A 23,393-nucleotide genomic window follows, 5' to 3' on the forward strand; every position below is an offset into this window, starting at 1 on the left:
TTTTTCCAGATTCCTGGTCTCCCATGAAATACCTTAAAGCCATTAAAATCACCACTCTAACTCGTAAATTATACAACTTGAACACTTATCTGCAAGTGAGGAATGAGATGTACCAAACATACTCTTATTTCTTCTTCTGAAGATCCTTCTAAAAAACAAAAAAAGTCTAGATTCAGTTTAGTGAGTATTTATACAAGTAAATTTCCTTCCAGACTCCTCAATGGTAGATTTCCAGCCAGTCCTACCCACTTGAAAATAATAGAAAATTATTCTCCTCTATTTTGAAACGGCTTAATGGACTAAGAAGAGGCCTAGAGAGGTTTATGAAGCATTTACCACTTTTATTATTTATAGTCCCATAAAAAGCAAATGGAAGAATTAAAGATACACAACTGAAATTCTCAAGCATTTTATTTTATAACCTAGTGTATAAAACATACAAAAACAAAAAAAAACAAAAAAGAAACAAACAAAAAAAAATCACAAAAAAAGAAAAAAAAAGAAAAGAAAAAAGATGATAAAAAAAAAATCCCAACCAAGTGGAAGTGAACTAAAGGAAGATCTCATAATACACATGTTCCAAAAAGCTTTACCTAAGGGCTCAGAAGCAGAAAACATTCAGCCTATTAAAAATGGGATTGGGAACCAATCTTCACACTTGCAGTCTGCAGAGTTATGGATCCAAGGGCCCGGGTTTACTTGCTGTTAGCAGCAGTGCTTGTGAGGGCTGGTTTTGCTTGTTTGGTTTGGAATACCTACAGTTCACTTGCAAGCTCACCATCAGCCCTGGTTAGTTGTCATCAGTGAATCGAATGTGTTTGCTTGTCTGTTGAGTCTTCTCCAGTCGCATTCTTTCAGCTTTGGCAATCAACTGCAAGCAGGGAAAACGATGTGGAAAATTAGAGGAAAACTGTATTGATAGGATTTGACCTTAGAATATATCCATGATTGTATCTCTCCTTCCTCCCAACATGGTTGAAGAGATCAAAATTGCCACTTCGAAATCCTAAAATACAGCCTCACACAGGAAGTTAAAGAACTCTATCCTTTTATTAGATTCATGTTGCTACTGCTACAGGAAAACCAAAGTTAAATGCACACACACACAGAAAAGTGCTTGATGAATATTGTGGAATTTTGAACAGGAAAAAAATCCCCACATAACCCCAGCACACCACAGAAACTCCACACGAACCCACTCAAGAAAACCCACAAGCACAGAAAAAACACACATGGAGACCACAAAAACCACACACAAAATAAAAAATCCTCATAAACCGCACACATGAACAGGCAAACACACTGAAAACACACACAAAACCCACATGCCACAAAAAAATCCCCCAACCCAGGCAAAAGCATTCACACTGAAACCACCAACTCACATAGGAACACGCACAGAAACCACAGACCCCCTAAAAGCCACACAAGAACATAAAGAAACCACAAACTCCCCAGAACACCACAAGAATGCACACAAAACCACATATATAAACCACAAAACCCACAAATCAACACAAGAATAATCACACAAAGGCTCATGGAGAAATACCACAAACCAACACCACCACACCTAAAGGCACATAAAAACCCCACAGAATCCAACACATGAACACACTCAAAGGTACATAAAGACCACAGAACTCCCCTCAGCCTCCCTAAACCCACCAGCCTCCCTAAAAATAGCAGAAAAAACCCAAACCCACTAGGAAACACCAAAACCAACTGCTGATAATATACAACCTGCCAAAAAAATGCCCAAATGAAAAAAAATACCAAAACTCTTCCAAGCCTCTTAAAACAACCCTAAAGCCCCAGTACCTGAAGGCACCTAAAGGTACATATAAAACCCCCAAATCCCACAGAAACCAACCAAGGCACATACAGAACCTATAAAACCCATCACAATATACACAAAACCACACATAAAGGAAACACAAACCACCACAAGAAATAACAGGAAAACACACTCACATGTAACAAAAAAATACACACAAAAACACCACCAAAAATAGACAGGGAAAAAAAAAACGCACCCCACAACCCAAAAATCAAAATCACCACCCCCTTAAAAAAACCCATCAAAACAAAGAAACAAACAAACAAACAAAAAACCAACCAAACAAACAAAAAAAACACCAGTAACTTTTTTGCTGGGGACTACTGAACCATATTAGCTGGTGTTATGGGGAAGGGTCACTTGCATCCCAGGCACTCCAGTGTGTCAGATATGAACGATTTCACACACAAAACAAATTATTTATTACTTCTGCATACAACTGAGTTTTGCACACAGTATGGAGGTGCACGTTGCGCTGCTGCACTCACTGTGGTAGGCAAGATTTGACTTTCCTAACCAGTTTCCAGCAATAAAGCTGACCTAAAGATGGCTATTTTTTTTTCTCTGGTGGCTAAAAAAAAAACCCAAAAACCACAGTTTAATGTAGTTCAAGCCTAAGAGGAAGCAGAGTACAGTGGTTTACTCCTTCAAGCATATGGCATGGAGAACGACAAACACGGGAATGGAAGCTCTAAGATACGAGCTGCCCGGTTCATATTGTTGAATGTTTCTATTCCAGTGCCCCAGAATTTGCAAGAGGCCTCAAGGATTTTCATTTCTAGCTCATCAATCTCGTAAGATATAAGCACATGGCTGCTCCCGAATCCAAGCAGGGATTCAGCCATTCCACAGACACCAGGGTCACAGAACCAAGGCAAGGGGCTCTGGAGAGGGAGCTGTCCCACGGGCCCACAGACAGGGAGCTGCCATTCTTGCAAGGACACAGCCCCCGAGCCCAGGCATCTGGAGGAGAGTGCCAAAACATTCCCACCGTCCTCCTTTTGCACTGCAAATTATTCCACCCTTCACAAATCCTCAATTCTCACTCCCTCCACAAATGCCTTTCACTTCTACCACCCCTCCCACCCTCTTAGACTTCCTTCTTCCCCCTATGGAGAGGCTCCAAGGTGCAAACCGGGCTCAGCAGCACATCCCCCCGGGAGATGAGGATCCAAGTGGGAAACTCGCAGGCGCTCAGGCCTTGGCTTTGGTAACTGGAGACTCCAATGGGTCTGGAGTTTAAGGCTACAGACTGATTAATTGCTTTAGGTCTGAATAAAGTGGCACTGCCCTAAAAAGTAGTTCTGGCTGGAAGTTTTCCATCCGTATCAGTAAATCATGGAGGTGGTTTTATCAGGCAGTTAAACAGACAAAAGGGAAGATGGATTGGGAGGGGGAGGTAGAGGGGAGCAGAGAGGTGACAATTCTACCAAGCCTGGGGAAAAGACACTGGACATCTTTTTCACTCCCAAGGATGGCCAGGCCTTTTCTAAGGACTTAGGGATATCCTATCTCTTTTGGACATCCGGTTTATCTTAGGAACTATGCCAGAGGAAGTAAAATCTCTACCCCTTGCTTGGGTTTTGGGCAGTGCACCAGCCATCTGCTGCAGTGGTCCTTAACCCTTATCCTGAGGAAAGCCGAGTAGTCCTGGACTTCTTAGAAAACATGGAAAAGAGGAATCTCAAACTGCCTGCTGCGTGCTCCCTGTGATGGGATGCAGTGCATGCCTGTCAACACTGATTCAAAGAAAATATAAGATGCCTTAATTCCAAACACAAAGCACCTAATAAAAGGTCCACTTCAAAATCTTGACAAGAAGAGCAGACTAATGGCACATTTTACTGAATATGTTTAATTATGGATTATTATATTACTTTTTTCTACCTTTGAGACCTTGAGAATAAATCACCTTGGAAGTACTAAGGAAAACATTTCAAATGGGAAAATATTAAGGAATAGAAAAATATTTTTTTCATTAGCAGTCTGTATTTCAGGAATACAGCCTGTCAAAAAGTAAGGAAGGGGTTAAGACTTACTGACTGCTGCCCGGCAATCTTGTCTTGATGTTTTAGCTTAACAGCCTTAGCATTTAAATAGAATTCCCTGGCTTTGAAGTTCACACCTCCCAGGGAGGCAAGGTGATGGGCAGGGGGATGGAGCAGGAGTTTGCATCCTTGTGCTGCCATTGTTAGGCAGAACCAAGACAGCTTGTATTTGCAAGCCTAGGTGAGGTACTGCCAAATTTACACCAGCTCGGTCAACAAATACCAACATTCAAAAGATGAATAGAAACTGGAGAGTAAGGGCCCCTACAGTCAAAACTGAAGTCAAAGGTCTCACGGCACCTTTGGTTTAAAAAACTTAAATTACATTATAAACCTGGCAGCAGTGAGAAATATGTTCTAAAGCTGTAGCTTTCAAATTCCCTTTCTGCCTGTATTAAATAATAACGTCTCAAATCAATGTCATTTTCAGACTTTCAAGACAGTTAAATTAGATCTTCAGGCAAATTCTTTATGCACATCTTTGTTAAAAAAGCCTCAAGTTATTTGTCCACAGGATATCAGGATTTCTGAAAAGAACATTCACACAAACAGGATAAGACATGCAAAATATGCCTTGTACAAGATAAGGTTTTGACCTGTTCGACTGCTGTCCCTTTAGGTCAGTGAAATATTTCTTTTCCATTTTATATGGGACAATATTTCTTTCTCAGCGTCCAGAAAACAAAGAGTCGCCAAAGTCAACAACAAATAATTAAGGTCAGATGATTCCGAAGTTTTGCAAGCCACAGACAAAATAATTCAGGCTAAAGCCAACTCAGAAACCTTATCTGGACTGTGTGTGAAGCAAACCTGGCAATAAAACGTCTGTGAAATACTCTCTGGCTCCTCTCTGTCAAGTCGGGGATCTGACTGGCTTAATCAAGGAAACCTCCATGCCTGGAAGCATCTACTGGGGCCGGAGCATTGGCTGCAAATTCACTGCAACACTCCCTTGAAGCCGCAGCCCAGCAGGCACAGCCAGGAGGAGGCTGCAATTCCCCAGTTTGGAACAGGAGGGTGTACAGCTATGGATGCTTGAAGCAGCACCCAGATTTGGCTGGGTCACAGTGGTCACTCTGGTGCACGGGCTCCTGACCACTCTGGGAACAAGGCATGCACCCCAGCACGAATAAAACTGTGTTAGTTGTGAGGGAAATGAGATTCATTCTCAAGGAAATTATTTTCTGGATCATACTAGAGATTTAAGAGTGTAGCACTAGACTTGATTTCACTAGAGCAAATCAAGACAACTTACTAATGAGCTCATCCAGACAGGGTTTCAAAAGAAATCCAGCTTCCAAATTAAGTTCAGGCCTTTAGTCATGGACTTAACTTTCTGCAGTCGTCCCTGCAGTGACAAACCTCGCACTTGTCAACTGGAGCAGGACACCCACACTCTCCACTTTGTGGCTGTAATACCCTGCTGCCAAGTCAGTAGGAAGTGATTTAACAGAATTAAATACACAGAGTAGCAAAACACGCGGAGCAATGCAGAAACAGTGGCATGTTTTCAAGCGTGCCTATAGAGGAAAAAGCTGTGATTTGCAGGTTACCTTCTCAGTACCCCGCTTCTTTTCTCGAGGCTGGTTCAGCTTAGCCTGTCTGTCCACCAAAATCTTCTGCCAGTAACGTTGTTCATGGTCACCTTGGGGGAAAAGTGACATTGAGGAGGTAAACACACACGGAAACACCTGTTAGGGAAATCCAACAAGTACTTCCCCAGTAGTCTTACATTTCCTATCCACAGAAGCCATACAGAATTGCTCTCTACTTGTAATATTTGCAATTCCTCTCAATTTGTCATCAGCAAAAGGAGCCGAGTTTAAGCTGAAGTTTCATCACAGCACACACAGGCACCTTTGATTTGCTCATGTACTCAACCTGTGACACATTTAAACAACTACCAAACAGGAGGGAAAAAAAAAGGAATTACTGTAAGAACAACTAGTTCTGTTTTGTTTCATGAAAACCACTGCCTGGGCACTTCAAGAGCTGTCAGAAATATTTGAACATGGGCAGCAATAGCAAAGCAAAAAATTCTGCATCTTTTCTCAGCAGCTGCCTTGCAGGGAAACAGAAGTTTGTCACTGTGTCCCCTGGTTTGTGATGCAATTATCACTCAGGGAATTCTGTGATATCATATTGCAAGGTCTCAGGGTTCATCTTCAGCCACAGGGAAGTTTCTGAATGATCTCAGAAGATTGCTGCAAAAGTTAACATCTAGAGGTGATCACACATGCTCACCATCTTGCCAGATGCCAAGCTGAAGATACTTAAAGTCAAATCCTGAAGAGTAAAATACTATTGGGAAATCTTTAGTCCCTGCTGCAGAGAGAATTAAAGATTCTTCCCTTTTCATCTCTCACCTTCTGCCACCAAGAAAAACAAAAATCCTTACTGTGAATCCCTTGTGCATTCCTGGAAAGCTTTTCCATTCTCATTTCAATGAGTCAGTTACAAAAAAAAAAAAAAAAAAAAAAAATCTTAAGACTATGAATGGAATGGTCCTACAATGTAGTACTTACTCCTAATCTCCTACTACACTCTTATGCAAGGATACAAAACCAGAGACAAATGGACACAGAGCACACAGCTGCAGAACACAGAATTTGAGGTTATTTCTGGATCTCTGAGACACAGAGCACACAGGAGACAAATCTATCTCCAAATGACATTAGCAGCACTCACTGAGTCTAAAACTTCAATTAACTTTGATATGATCATGGAGGTTAATGTTTCCATCAAAGCTTCTCCTCCTGCAGTCCTTAACTGCCATCTACATCCCTGCACCCACAGGACTGGGTCCTAAAGGAGGATTTAGGCAGGAGTGGGGTAAAACACTTAAATGCAGATGAGGCAGTCTCATACCGATTGTTTAACCTGTCGGTTTTGGGTTTTTTTTTTTCCATGTTTACAATTCTGGTGGGTCTCTCAAATACAAAAGTTTCATGAACACACCAAGTTTGATGGACTTTTTTTTTCCTGTCCCTCAATCTCACAAAGAGGCTTCTCCACACTTGGCAAACTAATCCAGTCTAGTACAAGATGCAAATGTAGATAAAAATTCACAGTAATTTCAGAAAGAAATAACACACATTTAAACGAAGTTGAAAAGGAGAGCCCTTAGGAACCCCTCTTCCTCTGGCCTAAATTATTCAACTTCCTGAAAAATAAAGATCAATTAGTAGGTAAGTGCTAAACCCACTTTTAAGTGTATCCATGCTGTTAGATCCTTGCCATGCCATTTCACACATATGCTCAGTATTTTTAAGTAAGTCTTCCTTTAAAACTCTTCTGCATTATCAGAATGTTCTATACATAAAGTTGAAATGTGAATTAAGTTCTATAGTCCTTTGCTACTGAGAGTGAAGCAAATCCATCTAAAAAGAACAGAATTAAATTGGTAATACCAAGGAAAAATCGTCATTTTGCTCTGAACAGTGGCATAAAATCCCTTTTAGTTATGTCAGTTTCATAGGAATTGCAAAATAAGAAGATTCTCAGAAAAAAAAAAAAAACAAAAACCCCTCAAACCTAAACATTCAATCTTTTTCTTCTGAGACAGCTAAATAAATCCATAAATTCACCACTTTCACAGTAATTAAGGCTTCTCCTGTAATTCCATGGAAAAAAAAAAAAGTCTTACCAGTGAGAACTTCGAATTTCCAGTTGTTTTTGATCTGTATTTCTTTGTATGATTTCATGACAGTCTGTGCATCCTCAGGAGTCTTAAAACGGACGTGACATTCGGTGTCTCCCTCCAGCATGTCAACATAAGCCACCTCAGCCAGCACTGCCAGAGCATCCTGTCAGAGCATGAGACAACACGCACCATAAATCAGCCTTCAAAAAGAGAACTTAAAAAGAGTGACTTCTGACCATTCCATTTGGAGGTCATTAACATTTTGAAAAAGGTCATGGAGTAGGAGGCAGTAACTGAACTTTGTCATTTAATCGATCAATCTCTTGTCAAAGAGTTTTGAATTAACATTTTTTCCCTAAGAAGGTTATAACTGAATCCTGATTTATGAGACTGCAACATCTACCCATCTATCTTTCATCCTGCCCTCCCATTAACAATTTAAAGCAGTAATTCCTGGAAATGTTATGGTATCATTTCACTAATGGAGCATCACCCATTTCTTTCCACACTGTATCTGACTTTTTTTCAAAATCAAAAACTGTGTACTATAACGTTGAGAGACCTCGGCCTAACAGAAAAATATCAAACTTGATTTTACACATTAAATGTATAAAAGCAAGCTCATACATGGCAGAATATTTGAGAAAGGAGAAGTGGTAAAACAACTCCATCTTCATGAAGTGACCTCTGCCTGAAAATTTTCACTGACAGCTGAAGGGAGAAGAGTCACAAATGCTCTTGCAGATGAAGTACTTCACTCCTAATTCCTGCTGTTAGGGAAATTAAGAAGGACCACACATTCCTAGTCAATTTTGTTCACAGCAGGCAGCTCAAGTAAGATGCTTCTATTCAGCAATCACACACTGCTTTTAACCCTCCACTACCAAGGGCAGCCTTAAAACAGAAGAAAAAAATTAAGTGAAAACACTGTTAAGATCATTTGAGAGCCAACAAAAGATATTTTCCAGCCTTGTTCTGTTATCCTAAAGTCATCATTTCATGGAAAATTAAAACAAATCAAAGAGTCTGCTGGAGCTGGCAGAAGTTAGTAGCTCTGAGGAGCACCTTAAGGGCGAAGAGGGAAGCAGTGAAGTGCAAAATTAAAACATCAAAATAACATTTAAACTACACTGCAAAGACTCCTCCAAGTTGTGTGGCATGCATAATTGCTTCCCTAAAACGAGAAATGAAGGTAATTTTTGGAAGTCAGAGGGGAAAAAAGCCCCGGAAGCACTGCTGAGTGGCAGTTTGCTGCAGCTGATAGCCCAGGAACACAGCAAAGCCAGATCTGGTTGAAACTCTGCTTTCCACAAAGTAATGCAACTAGTAAGGCCAGAAAAAAAAAACAGGAACAAACAAACAAAACCAAAAACAAGCAAACAAAAACAAAACAAAACAAAAAAAAACACCAAAACAAGAAAAAGGAAAGAAATAATTCTCTCAGTGCCTCCAGCACTCAGACAGGTGCCTTCAAAAGCACTGAGAAAGATTAGGCTGATGAGGCTGAAACCCCAGCACCAGTGAGATGAAGGTTTTTGGTCAGGGAATCTCTCCCGTTGCTTAGGTTCATGTACACACCAAGCCTCACATGCTTGCAAGCGGCTGGTGACACAAAATGTTTAAAAAGTTGGATAAAAAATATCCAACTCCTATTTTAAATCATTCCCTCATGGTCCTGAGTGGGCTGGATACATGCACCAACCTGAGTTGAAGTTGTTCAAATTCTTTGCAGCTGTTATTCATCCTAAAGTGCAATATGGGAATGAAAAAGTCCTGGGTAACATTAAAGGAAAATTCTGGATCTGGAGAAAGCTTGTTATTTCTTTTGAAAAACTTTTAATATTTCCATTTCAAAAGGATGCAGTTCAAAACTGGTACTTTCCTTAAAATGAAATTATGTGTGTAACTTCTGGTTTGTGTCATCCCACAAAACAGAAGTTATCTAACCACTTTTTAAATGGAGAAAAATGAGCACTTGCATTAGGAAAAAAAGAGACTGAATCAACAAGTTGCACTGCTGTCACTCTCCCTGAAATTGAGGTTTTGTCATTGTAAAATTCTTTCTGAAATAAACAAAATCGGTTTCTCATGCAGAGAGCATTTTCCTGCCCCCCAAATTCCCGTTAATGATAAAAACACCATAAACATCTAAAAATCCCCACAGGTATAGTTTTGTAGCTCTCCTGTCAGGATGACTGGCACAGTGACAAATGCTGAACACTGAAGCAGTCTCCAGCTCCTTTTTTAAAACTGAAAAGCACTACAGCACTGCTCATCCTCCTCAATATTTTCATTATAAACTTGACATTGCTCCAAGCACACTAAAGGCATGGCTTTACTTTGAAACATCCTCCTTTTGCCTATTCTGCCATTGAAAAATCTGCAATTAGAGATACTAAAGAAGAATTTGTACTCGGCTACTGGCCAAATAGATTAAAAAAAAAAAATCAAAAAAAAATCAGTGAGACTGGCTGAAATGGTATTCCATATTCAAACATTTGGGGGGCAGGGTAAGAGGAAAAGCTAACAGCTACCCTGAGGTTACAAAGGCATTACCTTGATCTGCTTCCTGCCCGGCAGGGGCTCGGTGCTAATGATCTTCACAATTACTCCGCTGACAAACTGAGGCCCCATTGTGTTGCCCTTGGCGGGAGGGGCACAATCTTCACTGGTGGCTGGTCGAGTTAAAAACGGGGAGGGGGAGGGAAAAAAAAAAAAAGTTTTTACATTTATTAAGTTGAAAAAATTAACACATGATGGAAGTACAGAAGTAACAATGTAAACGAGCGTTAAATATTGTTACTGCAGGTTGAGGTTGACTAAAAGAAGGATGAAGATTGTCCATAGGTTCAAGTCGATTTTAGTAAAAAAAAAAAAAAAACCTTTAAGAAAAAGTTTTAAATAAATTTTTACAGTCCATAGGGTCCTTCTATAAAGACATTTTATATTGCACCAATAATAACCCCGCATTTTTAGTGATTAAAGACATGCAGAGGGCCATTGGAACATCAGTGCTGAGGTTACTGAAGAGAAGCAGAGTATTCAGAGCAAATTAAATAAAGAAGAACACTAAACCTTGAAAAAAAGCAGAAATTTAAGTACAAAGATATAATTTCAAGGCTCCTCACATCCACAGAGCTGATAAAGCCCAATTGCAACTTTTTTTTTTAATACCCCTGTTAGAGTTAAACCAAATCAAGTCGGGCCCAAGCTGCAGCACCAAGAAAACTGAATGTTGATTTACCTCTCTGAGGCTTTACAATTGTAATTACCTAAATATATCTCCAAGCCTGGGAAGTGCTATTGAAATAGGCTGAAATCACTTTAGTATTTTCTTTATACAACTCCGTAGGCCCAAATATAACTAAATATAGGGAAGGGGTTACTTCTACTATCCCACATCGGAGAAACAGCAGCATTTTACAAAAAAAAAACAAAACAAAAAACCAAGAAAAACCCCTTGTGGCAGTTTCTGCAAGATCAGGGTCTTGCACCGCTTTTGTTTGCATAAAACATGAGGAAAACAAGCCAAAATCCAGGATTACTTTTGTCATTTTCAGATTTCTGCGCACCAGATTCTGTCTCCATCTCTCCCACGGGCTCAGGTTTGATTTGAGACATGGTTTTCTTCAAGGAGGCCATGCTGGCTTTCTGCAGGGCCAGATATTCTTGTTTCAAATCCATCCATTCAGTCCTAAAAAGAGCAACACAGGCACGGGATGTCACTTGCAAACAAGAAACTGATGTTTAGAAACTTAATGGTAATTTAAGAGGTTACAAACAGCTTTCGGTGGACTTGGTGAACAGTGCAGACCATTCTGCCTCTGGAGATCTCCCTACTCTTCGGTCAAATTCAGTTTTGTCCCTAACTCAGTTTCCCATGACTTGGCTTCAGAGAGTTTCAACAGCATCAACCTGTCATTCCAACAGAGAGGCTTTCAAAATTGTTTTAAATATTCGGACAGCATAGAGAACAGTTGGGTAAACTATGTTTTCCTTACACAGAGCACAGGCACCAAATTCAGATTTAAATCAGAGACAGTGAACTCTCAATCACTGAACCAGTTCAGTGAACCCTCTCCCGCGTCACTACACTAAGAATCAGTCATTCATTTTCTAGAAAAAAATCATTGATGGAAAATCAACAACTGGTTAAAGTCACCAAAAACCTACCGAGATAAGGACATTCCTCACTATTCAAATGCATTTTGGTCAAAAAATACCCCCCCTATGGAAGCAATTTATATATTTACATACATTTAACATGGAGATGTTTCTGCAAACAGCGAGAGCTTTGCTCCACAGCAACACAATGCCCGCAGTGCCACTGTGAGAACGACTCATTGTTACCCTAATCTGTGCTATCAAACAAGCTGATAGAGGATTTTTAAAGAGGAGGATATCTTGTGGTAATGGTTTTAGCTGTTAACAGTGACAACTGTATACTTCAAAAAAGCATCCAGACTCACCCAGGATCATACATTCTCTACAGAGCAAAGGCATTAAAATAACAAAAGACCCACGTAATGATTCTTGGAGATAAAAAGGCAACACCATCCCATAGCAAGGTTTGGTATAAATACAAGCTCAGGGAGGAACTTGGACACATGCTTCGTAGGAAGAGGAGATCTTGGAGAATGATTCAGGCAAGTATTTGCAATGCTTATACTCTTTAAACATTTTATCCCTTTGCTACAATTGAATAACTTTTAACCAGAACTCTTGTTTGTTGCAGTTTGCTCAGGATGCCGACGGCAGAGGAGAAGCTGCGACGATAACCTTTATTTATTTTTTTTTCCCCTGTGGACCCCTTTTACTTTAACATGGAGGTGCTTTCTGTGATAAAGAAAAAGTAAGTGCTTCCATGTTTTAGTAGAGGTGAATCCTGATCGCAATCCTGAAACATCATCCGGGATTATATATTTTTTTGGACTGCACTATATTTGGAGATTTTTAGATCCTGAAGACTTTTTAAATTCGGGAAACAGAAGCTAAGATGTTAGCGGATCTTTTCCAAGAACTAAAATCTTAAGTGGGTGAAGTTTATTTGAAGCGATTTTTAACTTTTAAGGTCTCCCTTTGCTTTAACATGGAGGTACCTGCTGCATAAAAAAGTAAGTGCTTCCATGTTTCAGTGGCGGTGGATCCTAACCTTCAAAGGCTTCTTACAGGAAATGTTCATTTACCTTTTTTATTCCCGCATTTTTACTTAAATTTTATTTACTTCCCTGAAGGACCCCCACAACTTAAATGTGGATGTGCTTGCTTTGGTTCACAATAGTAAGTGCTTCCATGTTTTAGTGGTGGTGAATCCTTTTAACCTCAACACTTTCTTCGGGAAAATGCATAAAATTATGAAAAGAGTTTTGTTTGTACATAAAGCACAATTTTGCAGCCCGAGGCGGCGAGGACCCCCTCTACTTTAACATGGAGGTACTTGCTGGATGCCTAAAAAGTAAGTGCTTCCATGTTTTAGTTGTGGTGACTCCTACCAAAGCCCAACCAATATTTTTGGAATATAAGGTTGGCAGAACCTTGACACGTCAAGCAATGAAGGCTCAAAACTCTGGTATTTCCATCTTGCTACAGGCTAATACTGTTGCTAATATGCAACTCTGTTGTATAAAAATTGGAATTGCACTTTAGCAATGGTGATGGACTGTCAGACATACCAAGACCTCAGGAATAAATGATTTCAAACGTTTGAAATATGGCGAATTAAACTTTTAAGCAATAAAAATGTAAATAAAGTATACAAAGCACATGACTTAAACTCCCCTGAAAGTGATATCAAGCCCTACATACCGCAGGAAATCCTGAACAACCAAACATTTTACAAACACTAAAAATGTGATACCAACAAAGCAATATTCCCGAGGGATAATTCAATTGTACTAAATTGCAAACAAAACTAAAGGCCCATCATAGAACCAGATTAAAACTATATAAAAACATACATATTTCCTAATTATAGTAGGTGTGGCAACTGGAAAACCTTGTTAATTTTGTTGGCATCGGTATTTCATTTGGGGGTCCCTGTACAAAACCAGACAACCATTTCACACTACAGAGGAAAAAAAAAAAAATCAGTGATATCACAGAAAACCGGTCATTTATATCACCTACTTGGAGAGCACCCTGAGGGGAATGACTTCTTCACCCATTTTGTGTCTTTCTTTGTGTTTTTTCTTGTGTTTCCTTTTAGATTTGGAAAGGGATGTGTCTTTTTTATCTTTGTCTTCTCCTGCACAAACTTCTGCATAAAGACAGGTCAAGTGAAAACAATTCAAACATGGATAGTTGAACGTTATTACAATAAAACCACTTTTAATATCTCCTGGATTTTAATACTGACTACTTTCTAGTCATTTCTTTGAGTACACAAAGTTACCATGCTTTTTCACACTACAGCTCTTTGCAATGCAGCTTTTCTTATCTCATGGAACAAACGGACCATTACCTTTTCCCTTTTGTATTTTAATTTATTTATCTAGATTCCCGTGCTGTCTCCATTTGCTCAGGCTGTCTGTTTATACTTTACTTCACTCAAGTTCTATTGATATGAACTTCTTTGAACTATCCTGACTTCTGATTAGATTTCTCTGCTTTGGTGTTGCAAGATTTTCCTCATTCCCTCTAGCTCCCTTAGAGTGACTCCTTACCAAGTTTAATTTTAACTGCAGGGAACACGAATATGGCCAAAATAGATGTAAAGTTTCCACTACATCAAGGTCATGACTCCTAATCTGTAAGGATATCATCGATTTCATTCATTCATACAAATCACAATAATTAAGAGGCAAGAATTTTTACCATTGCAATCTTTTGGAGCTTCTGTTGTTTCTTCTTTTACTGTTTCAACTTCATCTTTTTCGGCAGTTTTCATAACTTTTGGAGCTGATGTCTCCCCATCTCCTGAGGTGGTTCTTTTCCTCTTTCCTGGCCTGCTTTCCCAGGTTACCTCTGAGCTCTCTGCTCTGTCCCATTTCCTCTTCTCCCTTTTGGAGGGCTGTTTGGGAGCCTCAGTTGCCTCCATCTCAGAACAGTCTGATGGAGTCCTGTGTCTTTTAGACTTTAGTACCGGCTCTGCTGTATTGTTAGTGTTTGATTCCTTTGGCTCTGCAGCTGCCTGCGCATTGCTCTCTTTCTTGATTTTGGATTTCTTCTTTTTCTTCTTTTTCTTCTCTTCTGGATTAAAAGAAACATTATTTAAAAACTGCCCATGGTTAAACACTAGATTATTTATTTCAGACAAACAACCACATCAGCACATGTAATAAACTGGGTTGTTCACCTATGGAAAAGATGCAAGACATGGACACAAAGTTTCTGCGGGGTGTTTTAAGAAGAGTAAAAAAACAGGGGGTAAAACACAATTTGAAAACCATTGCTTTCATTTCAGTTTTTTTTGTTTCTACTTGACAGTTGCTGGTATAACAATGATATGGTGATAATTGTGAGGAATATTAATGTGTTTTATCGTCAGTCTTAGAAAAATGATGGGTAGGGTGTGGGAAGTCAGGGAAATTGTATTACACAACCAGAACGGAGGGAGAATGTTGTAATGATGAAGCTGCAATATAATTCTGTGATACTGGTTTGCAAATTACAGCAGATTTTTCATACTGGCCATGCTGGCCAAACACAGCAATGTGAATTGTTTTTATTAAAAGCTTTTAAGACACACAAAATTCAGCTGCAGTAATGCAGCACATGAAAATTTTCTCTTCAGAAGCTGAGGCACAAAACTGATCCAAGTAACTTAACACTTCCTTGATCCCAATAACTTAGTAACACTTACCTACTACAGTGTTATCACTTGAATTGAGTGTAGGAACTGGTTTGTTCTTTACTGTTTTGGGGAAAATCCCAGGTTTCCGTGGTGCTTCTTCTGGTGGATTATTCAAAAACTAAAAGAAGGAAATTGAGAATCGTATAACACTCCAGAATCATACTGTCTTTAACCACTCTGCATTCAAGTCAAAACCAACAATCCCTATCATATTTCAATACATCAGTAGTTTCAAATTACACTTCAGTACAGAAAATTGGGTATGACCATGCTTGCTTGAGGAAATTTAAACACCACCTATTGTTACACAGAGCTCTCTTCCTGTACAAGATGCCAAATTACTTACAAAAAATAAAAAGCCATATTTCTAAGTCCTCAGGTCACTGACAGAACTAAATCTTTAAAGAACTGTGGCACTGATGCTAGGTCTGGAAGCAGGAAAGAGGAGCTAACTCCTGTTAAGTGAAGCTTTTAAACGGAGATATTTTTGGAATTTCACTAAGATTCAGTGGGTGACCCAGTAAAGAGCACACCATATTACAAGGTGACACCAGGAACAGTGTCAGCAGCAGAAGTACCAGCACTCACCTCAATGGCTTTCTCTGCTTGTTCTTTAGTTTCAAATTCAACAAAAGCAAAGCCCTTTGGATCCCCAGTACTTCTATACCGGGGGATACTGACGTAAACTACATTGCCACACTTCCCAAACACCCGCTCAATCCAACTGTGATTGACATTTTTGGGAAGCAGCTCCTAAAGGAGAAAAAAAAAATCATTAAAGTTTGATGTCAAAACATCGAGAGGCAAAGTATTCAGATGGTAAAATGTGACCTGAGAATAGATCTGTAACTGTTCATATACCTACAACAAACACATGATATATTTAATTTAGATTATTATCTTCTTCACATGACAGATACCAAGAGCTTACCTGCAGCTGGACCTTTGCAACACAAAATCTCCTGGTAAATTTAAAACCTTGGAGCAAATACCAGACTGGCTTGTCCCGAACTACCCTCTGCAAAGCACAAGCTAATGTTTTTAATTGGTGGTAATGCAGGGAGACATCACAGAAAGAATTCCTTCAGGCCAGTAAAGAGTCACTACTGATAACATTTTTACCAATAACCAGTATTTTCAAGTTTAGCAGTTAGAGCTTAATTCATCAGAAACTTTTAGGCAGCTTCTTGGATGACAAAATTATCTTGATTTTTACTTCTATAAAGTGCTTAATATAGCAGCACTTCTTAGCAGCTTGCAGACATCGTGTCTGAGTTCAGCATTTCCCCTCCCCAATCAAACAGAAATCGTGTCACACCAACTTGTCCCTAGACCCAACAGAAGAGTTTAAAATCCCACTCTCAAATCCATGCCTAAACAACAACAGTGTCAGCGCTACTTCTTTTTTTATTCCACAAGTTACTGCACTAAAGGATTCTCCTTGTAGGGAGACATTTACTACATTCAGATTTTCTTTTTCCATAAACTTTGCCATCCTCAGAAAAACATTCTGGTATGGCTGGGCTCTAGGTTGAAAAGCCAGTGCCTTCAAGGTTTTTTTCAAGTTTTAATAGTATAATAGTAATGTCCGTGGTGAACCATATAAAAAAGTGAGATAATTCCAGAGAAATTTAACCTTCCAACAAGTGGATTACTTCTACTCTCCCAATTGCCACAAAGCAGCTATTGATAAAACATTTAACCTCACACTTAAGCTCTGTATAGACAATATAGCTCACGACTTAGAATAACTTATCCAAAAATTATACAAAGTATTTCAGAGTTCTACTGGCACACAGTGTTAAAAAAACAAAAAAACAAAAGCCAACCACCTTTTTCAGGTTTTTGTTAAGGAAGGAATCATCAGAGCACTTTAGCTCCTCCTTAACTGCATGGGCTGGCATTTTGGCCTGATTATTTTCAATCTTTATCACAGAAAGCTCAGTGCTGTCTGAAAAATACTAACTCAGCTGCTAACAGCTACAGGTACATAGCAAAAATGGTACTTGTCATAAAAAGAAAATAGAGACAAAGCAAATTCCATAGGGGCTTCAAATCTAGCAAATAAAATTGCCCAGGGTTTAAATAAGTAAAACTCGACCATCAGATTTCTTTCTATCTACCACTTAGTTGGCTCCACAATGTAACAGCTTTTTCACTCTGACAGGGCTGAAATACCACAGTGAGAGGCAGACTTATCCCATCAGCACAAGCTATTTTCATTCAAATTAAGCAGTCATCCCAGTATGAAGGTAGCCATGGGATAGTGTGCTGTTAAGAGGATAGTTAAAATTTTTCAGGTATGGTCTGCCTTTAAAAGAATGGTGTTTGTGTGTACAAAACCAGGGGCACTTGCAGTAACAGATCTTATGGACAGATAATGCTGTTAAAAGTACCCTGATAAACCTGGCAATGCAGCTAGATGCTGTTTGATGAAGCTAATTTAGCTGTTATTAGAAAGCTTTAACTATATTAACATAATTAGTAAATATTTCTTAATACCACTGGTGCTCCTCTAATGGCATTTAAAAAGCCCAGGGAACACAGCAATAGCTCAGTGCAATGAAATTGCACCTTTTCAGCCTGGGAAGCTGCACTTTGCTCAGCATTCAACATGATTTAAGACAGCACAAGAAATCCACAGCTTGCCACGGCCACTCCCAGCTCTTGCTCACCTGCCTTTGCTTAATTTACTTCTTTTAACCTTTGCTGCACCATTAGCAGCAGCCAGGGAAAATCCTGACGCACAAATGGAGTTCCCACAGTTAGGAACAGACAAGCAGGGGACGCTCACGAGCCCAGCCTTACCACATAGACAGTCCGACTGTCCACGTCCTTTGGGCGCTCGCCCAGAGGATGGCGCCTCCTGATCCTGGTTCCTTCCAAGTCCAGCTGGAAACAGGGAGAAACAAGCATTTTCCATGAGATTACTGCTTACTTCAGCACCCCCACGATAATTTTTCCAGCACCATCAAAAATAGAAGGGTCAGATGTTAAATACCTCTACAACAGATGAACTCTTAACTGCCCGAGCGATCAGCTTCCCATCAGTAGTCAATTTTTTCATTTTGTTGAAAGAAACAAGAAGTGATATGTCAACATCTAGAGGGGGGGGGGGAAAAAGGGTAATTATGAAATCGGGTGATGTGTTCTAGTCCACTTGTTTACTTGTGAAACCATCTGCAAGTTCTAAGTGCACTATTTAACCAAGGATTCACAGAAAATTTTTACCATCAAAATTTAAGTACGCATAAATTCAATTTTCTTCTGTGCAAACCTTTATCAAAGGAGTTTTGTTCGTTTACCTCCCCACTGATAAATGTTGTCTTTAAAAAGAAAGGAAGAAACCCCCCATTTCTGATGTAGTTTCACAGCACAAAACCAATCTGCATTGAAAACATGCCTCTCCTCCAAGTACTCACTGAGTATTTAACCCAGTGCTGCAAACAGAGCCCCTGCTTGCACTTCGGTTTCAACCAGACACGCTGCTTAAAACCTTGACAAAACAATTACACAGCACTAGTCTTAATAAAAATGTAGGCATTTTTAGTGTCTCTAGAAAATGTAGGGCAAATTTTACTTATTTATTACTTTATTAAATATTTAAGAGGGGCCTTAGACAAGTCCAAACAACCACATAAAAAAGTGTCTGGAGAGATTCACAGGAACCCTACAAGCAAAAACCACAATTTCTTATCAAACACGTAGAGAGAAAATTAACAAAATACCTATGCTTAACAACATATTCGAGTGACATTTTAGTGTCTGCATTTATCTACCCTACAAAACATGTCCAGTACCTCCGAGGGCAAAATGACTCTGACTTCCAGCATGGAACTCCTGCCTTTCCCAGGAGAAAGACAGGCACCTCAAAACACCCTGTGACTGCTGCCAGCAACACAGGGAGGAACAAAGTGACACCTAAGTGTCTGCTGAAATATACTGAAAATCAACTTACAGCCATCTCTGGACTTCTCTATTTGTTCTCGAAGAAACCTGTCTTTGTGCAGATTGACATCCCCAAACCAGAAATCCACTTGCTTGGCAATATCTGCCAGCACCTGTTTCACTCTGGACCTCTTCTTCTTCTCTCTCTCCTTTTTCTGTTCAGTGCTTTCTTCCTCCATGGCTTTCTCTCTCGCTGTTTCAGTCTCCATTCCTGTCACTCTGTCAAATAGACATAAATAAAGTATTAAAAACACAACGTCTTATTTCAAGGGCTAAATGCTCTTGTTTAATCTTCTGCCCTGCTACCAGAAGAGCAAGTTACTTCCTAAAAGGAGTCTACAGCAACTAAAGCTGAAAAGCAGGTCATTTCCCTCCTTATAAACACGTTTTTCTAAGAATTGGGAAAAGATGCATATTTTTTCTCCACTCCCCCTAACTCACAGTACAAACCATTAGAAAGATCACACACAAAACCCACGAGCACTACACACTTCAGAAACTAGCCTTGCATTAACTTTGCTCATGGCAGATCTGGTAGCACTAAGGTTTGGTTTTAAAAAAATTGTGTTTACTATGTCAGAAATGCAAACCACTCACTCCATCAGCTACCAAGAGTGTCAATAAAGTGCCTCTAATGGCAAACCCAGGTCTGTCAGAACTCCAGAATGGGCCCCTGGAAAATAACTAGAATCGAGTGACTTAACAAACAGATCCATCTTGAAAAATATAAAACCGTTTTAATGCACCAATTCATCTCTTTTGTGCACGTTTCAGTCCTCTGCAGCTGAGAACTGCCAGTCACCACTTCAGTACCTCATTTCACAAAAGCAAAACAAAGCAAGGCTGCCAGAAGCAGACAGCTTTTGGAAAATTAAATTAACACAAAAATTAAAGTAATTAATGTCGCAATCACCATATGAAAGAGTTCTCAGCTCTCTGCCAAGGCAGCAGAGAGGGAAAAGAGAGTACAGCCATCAGAGAGGAAGCCCACCTCGACAACAGGATGGCAGAAATGGAAATGGTCCCCAAATTATTGTGCAAATCAGGTTTCCTGAGCCTGAGATCAGTTTCTCCCCCTGCTGTGAGCTGAGGACTCAAGATAGTGAAAGGTCAGCAGTTACCTTGGAAAGATAAGTCAGGTAAAACTGCTCAGCGAGTTCCAGCTCCACTCAAGCCCTTCAGCACGTTTTTTAGATTAATAACCAGCAGACAGTACGGTGCTCAGCACTGAGGTGCTTCATAAGCATGAAATGTCTTAATCCATAGTGGCTGAACTGGATTAGGGGACCACACCAACACATTAGCGCGGCCCATGGACAGCACAGTTTTGTTTTAAGGAGCGTTTTGAGTCACTCAGCTCTGGGACTTCCTCCCCAGAAGAGAGGTTCTCACTGAAGCTAGAAGAAAAGCAGCTGCAAGCTGCATTCCAGGCTTCCCTCTCACTTTGTGTTTTAGCAATGAAGCTTTGAGGAAATTACTTTGTACTTCAAGCTCCTCCAGAGTCAGAGCATATACAACTACTAACATGTAGGTAAAAACCCAAGTCATGAATTCAGCAATCTCCATATGCCCGGGTGTAAGGCCGTCTGTAGTTTTCACCTGGCAACTCTCACACTGATAAACAATTAAAATCAAAGCAAAGCAGAAGCAGGGTCAAAACTTCACACTGATAAAGCAAAGGTCTCCACAGGAGAAATAAAATCACAACGCCTCTGCGTGCCAGAGTGAAACCAGAAAAGGAGGGACAATGAAACAGGGGGAAGGAACTTTAGGAAAGCAAAGATAATGTAAATCAAAATAACACAGCTCCACACTCATCTAGAGAAACTTCTCTAGGCTGGATAAAAATTTAATAAAATTCAACTGAATTACAAGGTTTGGAAGAAAGAGGGTGCAGATATAAAATATACTTTATTCTTTTAAGCACAGATGCAAATGTTTGTTTGCTTGGGGTATTTCAAAAATTAAAATGGGGCAGCAGGAAATGAGCAAGAAAAAGGAATTCAAAAGGTACTACTAAATGTTTTTGTAGAGTCAGGGCAGCCCCAGGCATGTACTGCAGAATAAACGCGAGTGCTCAGCAAACCTGAAACTACTTAAGAAGACACATCCTGAAACAGTTTTACACCAACACAGACACAATCAGAGCTGCAGAGTGAAGTTCCTGCCCTGCCCGGAAACTTTTCACTATGCAAAGTGAGGTAACAAAGGACAGGAGTTAATACATGGGGGTCAGCACAAATTTCTTAACCTAAAACCCGAGAAAATTCTGCTTTCCCCCTCCCATTTTATGCAATGAAACCAATGTATTACTTTAAACGCAGTTTTTAGGCATTTGAGAGATTCCATGAAACTGGTGTGCCCACAGACAGAAAAGGCTTGGCTTCCACTAGACAGTGATGAGTGTTAAAGCTTTTCCCACACATTGGGAGATCCCTGTGTGTTAGTCGTGCCCTTCCCTCTGTCACCTCAGGAGGTGCAAAGTGGATTTATTTGTGTTCAAGACCAGTCATGGGACTTAGTGCCATGGTCTGGTTGGCAAGCTGGTGATCGGACAAAGGTTGGACTTGGTCACAGAGATCTTTTCCAACATAAGCGATTCTGTAGTTATAATATATGCCAGTGCCAGATTCTGATTAGGTGGATTCACCTGTATGACACCAGGAGGGCAACCCAAGTCCTTCACCTCACAATATCTTACCCTCAAGAAACACAACTGAATTGGAAAGACTTGAGCACTTATTTCTGGCTCTTCCCTGTGGGCACAACCAGGTGATTAAGGAACTGAACAAACAGCAGAGCTACTGGAGGCAAACACAAGAAATAAGGACTTGGAAGTTGTTACAAAAAACGAGCATTCTGAGGCCCTGGCAGCTGCTGCACTAGACCAAAACCACTGTAAATCCATGCGAGAGCCTCACCTTCTTTACTCTTCAAATAAGGGGCAGACCACAATGCAAGGAAGATTTTTCTAGCCGTGATTTATCCTGAGAAGCCTGACCACCATACACTTACCACGGCACAGGTGCTGACCACTGCAGCGACTCACAGATTTTTCCGCGATAACACTTAAAAAAAAAAAAAAAAAAAAAAAAAAAAAAAAAAGCTCAGACTATGTTTGTGGGGCCCAAAGACCGCTGAGCACGAGTCCCTCGGCCCCAACACGAGGCGTGAGGCCACGACACCACGCAGCACAGGCACGGGGGCATCACCGGCGGGCAAAGCCGCCTCAGCGCCGCGGGGCGGCCACGAGCCCTCAGGAAAGCGCCACACGAGCCGGGATCAGCGGCCACGGGGAGAGGAGGATGCCCGGGGGCGGGCAAAGGACGGGTCAGGGTTACAGCGGGGTTACAGAGCGATGCCGGCGGGGAGCGCTGACCTGAGGGGACCGACGGGACCCCCCCCCCACCCCCGCCCGGGCCGTGAGGGGAGCGCGCGGGAGGCGGGAAAGACGCTGAGGGGAGGACAGCGCCCCCTGTCTGCGCCGCCACCGCTGGAACCGGCAAACCCGGAGCCCCTCCCCGCCCCCTGACCTGCTGCCGCCGCCGCCACAGCGGCCACACCGCTTCGGCTCCGCCCGGCCCGTCCGCGGCTCCAGCTCTGCCGCCTCTCTCGCCAGTCCCGCCGCGACGCGCTGCTCGTTCGCTCGGTTTAGCCGAGGAAGAGGAAGGGAAGAAGGGAAAAAAAAAAAAAAATAAAAAAAAAATGAAAGGGATTAAAAAAAAAAAAAAAAAAGAAAAAGCCCCGCGGCAGCGCCCGCGCGTGCGCGGCGGCGTCGGGGGCGCGCCCGGCTCTGGGCGCACGTGACTTCCTCCTGGCCGGGCGTCGCGGCGTCGTGACGTCACTCGGGGCGCTGGGGCGGGAAGTTCGGAGAGGCGGCGGGAGCCCCGTCCCGCTGCCGGTGTCGGTCCCGGTCCCGGTCCCGGAGCTGCCGGGTAGGATCGGGGCGTCCGCCCGCGTCCCCGAGAGCGGGGTCGGGGGGGCTGCGGTCGGGGGAGGTGGTGCTGGCGCGGACGGGAATGCCGGTGGATGGAGGCCGGGAAATGGGCTGTGGGGAGGGGGCCGCTCCCACAGCGGCGGGACCCATTGTCCCCGGCCTTCCTTTCCTCGGGAGTCACCCTA

The 23,393-nt window shown here is 41.3% G+C and overlaps 1 protein-coding gene across 3 annotated transcripts; it reads right to left on the bottom strand.

Annotated features, from left to right (window-relative positions):
* Window positions 1–393: 393 nt before the first annotated feature.
* On the bottom strand, window positions 394–23,339 carry LARP7 (La ribonucleoprotein 7, transcriptional regulator). Of its 3 annotated transcripts, none has more exons than XM_062493161.1 (13): window positions 22,193–23,339; window positions 19,282–19,490; window positions 18,325–18,425; window positions 18,132–18,215; window positions 15,912–16,076; window positions 15,333–15,441; window positions 14,345–14,716; window positions 13,658–13,787; window positions 11,077–11,225; window positions 10,088–10,206; window positions 7,535–7,694; window positions 5,442–5,533; window positions 394–871 (listed from the first exon to the last, which is right to left on the bottom strand). In XM_062493161.1, exons 2-13 carry the CDS (start codon window positions 19,478–19,480, stop codon window positions 791–793), a joined length of 1,761 nt encoding a protein of 586 aa, XP_062349145.1. In that variant the 5' UTR covers window positions 19,481–19,490; window positions 22,193–23,339; the 3' UTR covers window positions 394–790. The 3 variants fall into 3 exon arrangements, with proteins under 3 accessions (XP_062349145.1, XP_062349146.1, XP_062349144.1); XM_062493162.1 differs by having other exon boundaries at window positions 11,104–11,225; window positions 14,345–14,719; XM_062493160.1 differs by having other exon boundaries at window positions 14,345–14,719.
* Between the last annotated feature and the right edge of the window lie 54 nt (window positions 23,340–23,393).

This window comes from Cinclus cinclus, chromosome 5 (assembly GCF_963662255.1).
Source record: "Cinclus cinclus chromosome 5, bCinCin1.1, whole genome shotgun sequence".
Lineage (NCBI taxonomy): Eukaryota > Metazoa > Chordata > Aves > Passeriformes > Cinclidae > Cinclus > Cinclus cinclus.

What these genes read in the sequence shown, in the direction of transcription:
- LARP7 (XM_062493160.1), bottom strand. Translation starts at nt 19,480, where the DNA reads ATGGAGACTGAAACAGCGAGAGAGAAAGCCATGGAGGAAGAAAGCACT. An exon ending in AGAGTTCATCTGTTGTAGAG is followed by an intron (nt 18,216 to 18,324) that starts GTATTTAACATC and finishes CCCTGTTTCCAG; the next exon opens with CTGGACTTGGAAGGAACCAG. An exon ending in AAGCAGAGAAAGCCATTGAG is followed by an intron (nt 15,442 to 15,911) that starts GTGAGTGCTGGT and finishes TCCTTCTTTTAG; the next exon opens with TTTTTGAATAATCCACCAGA.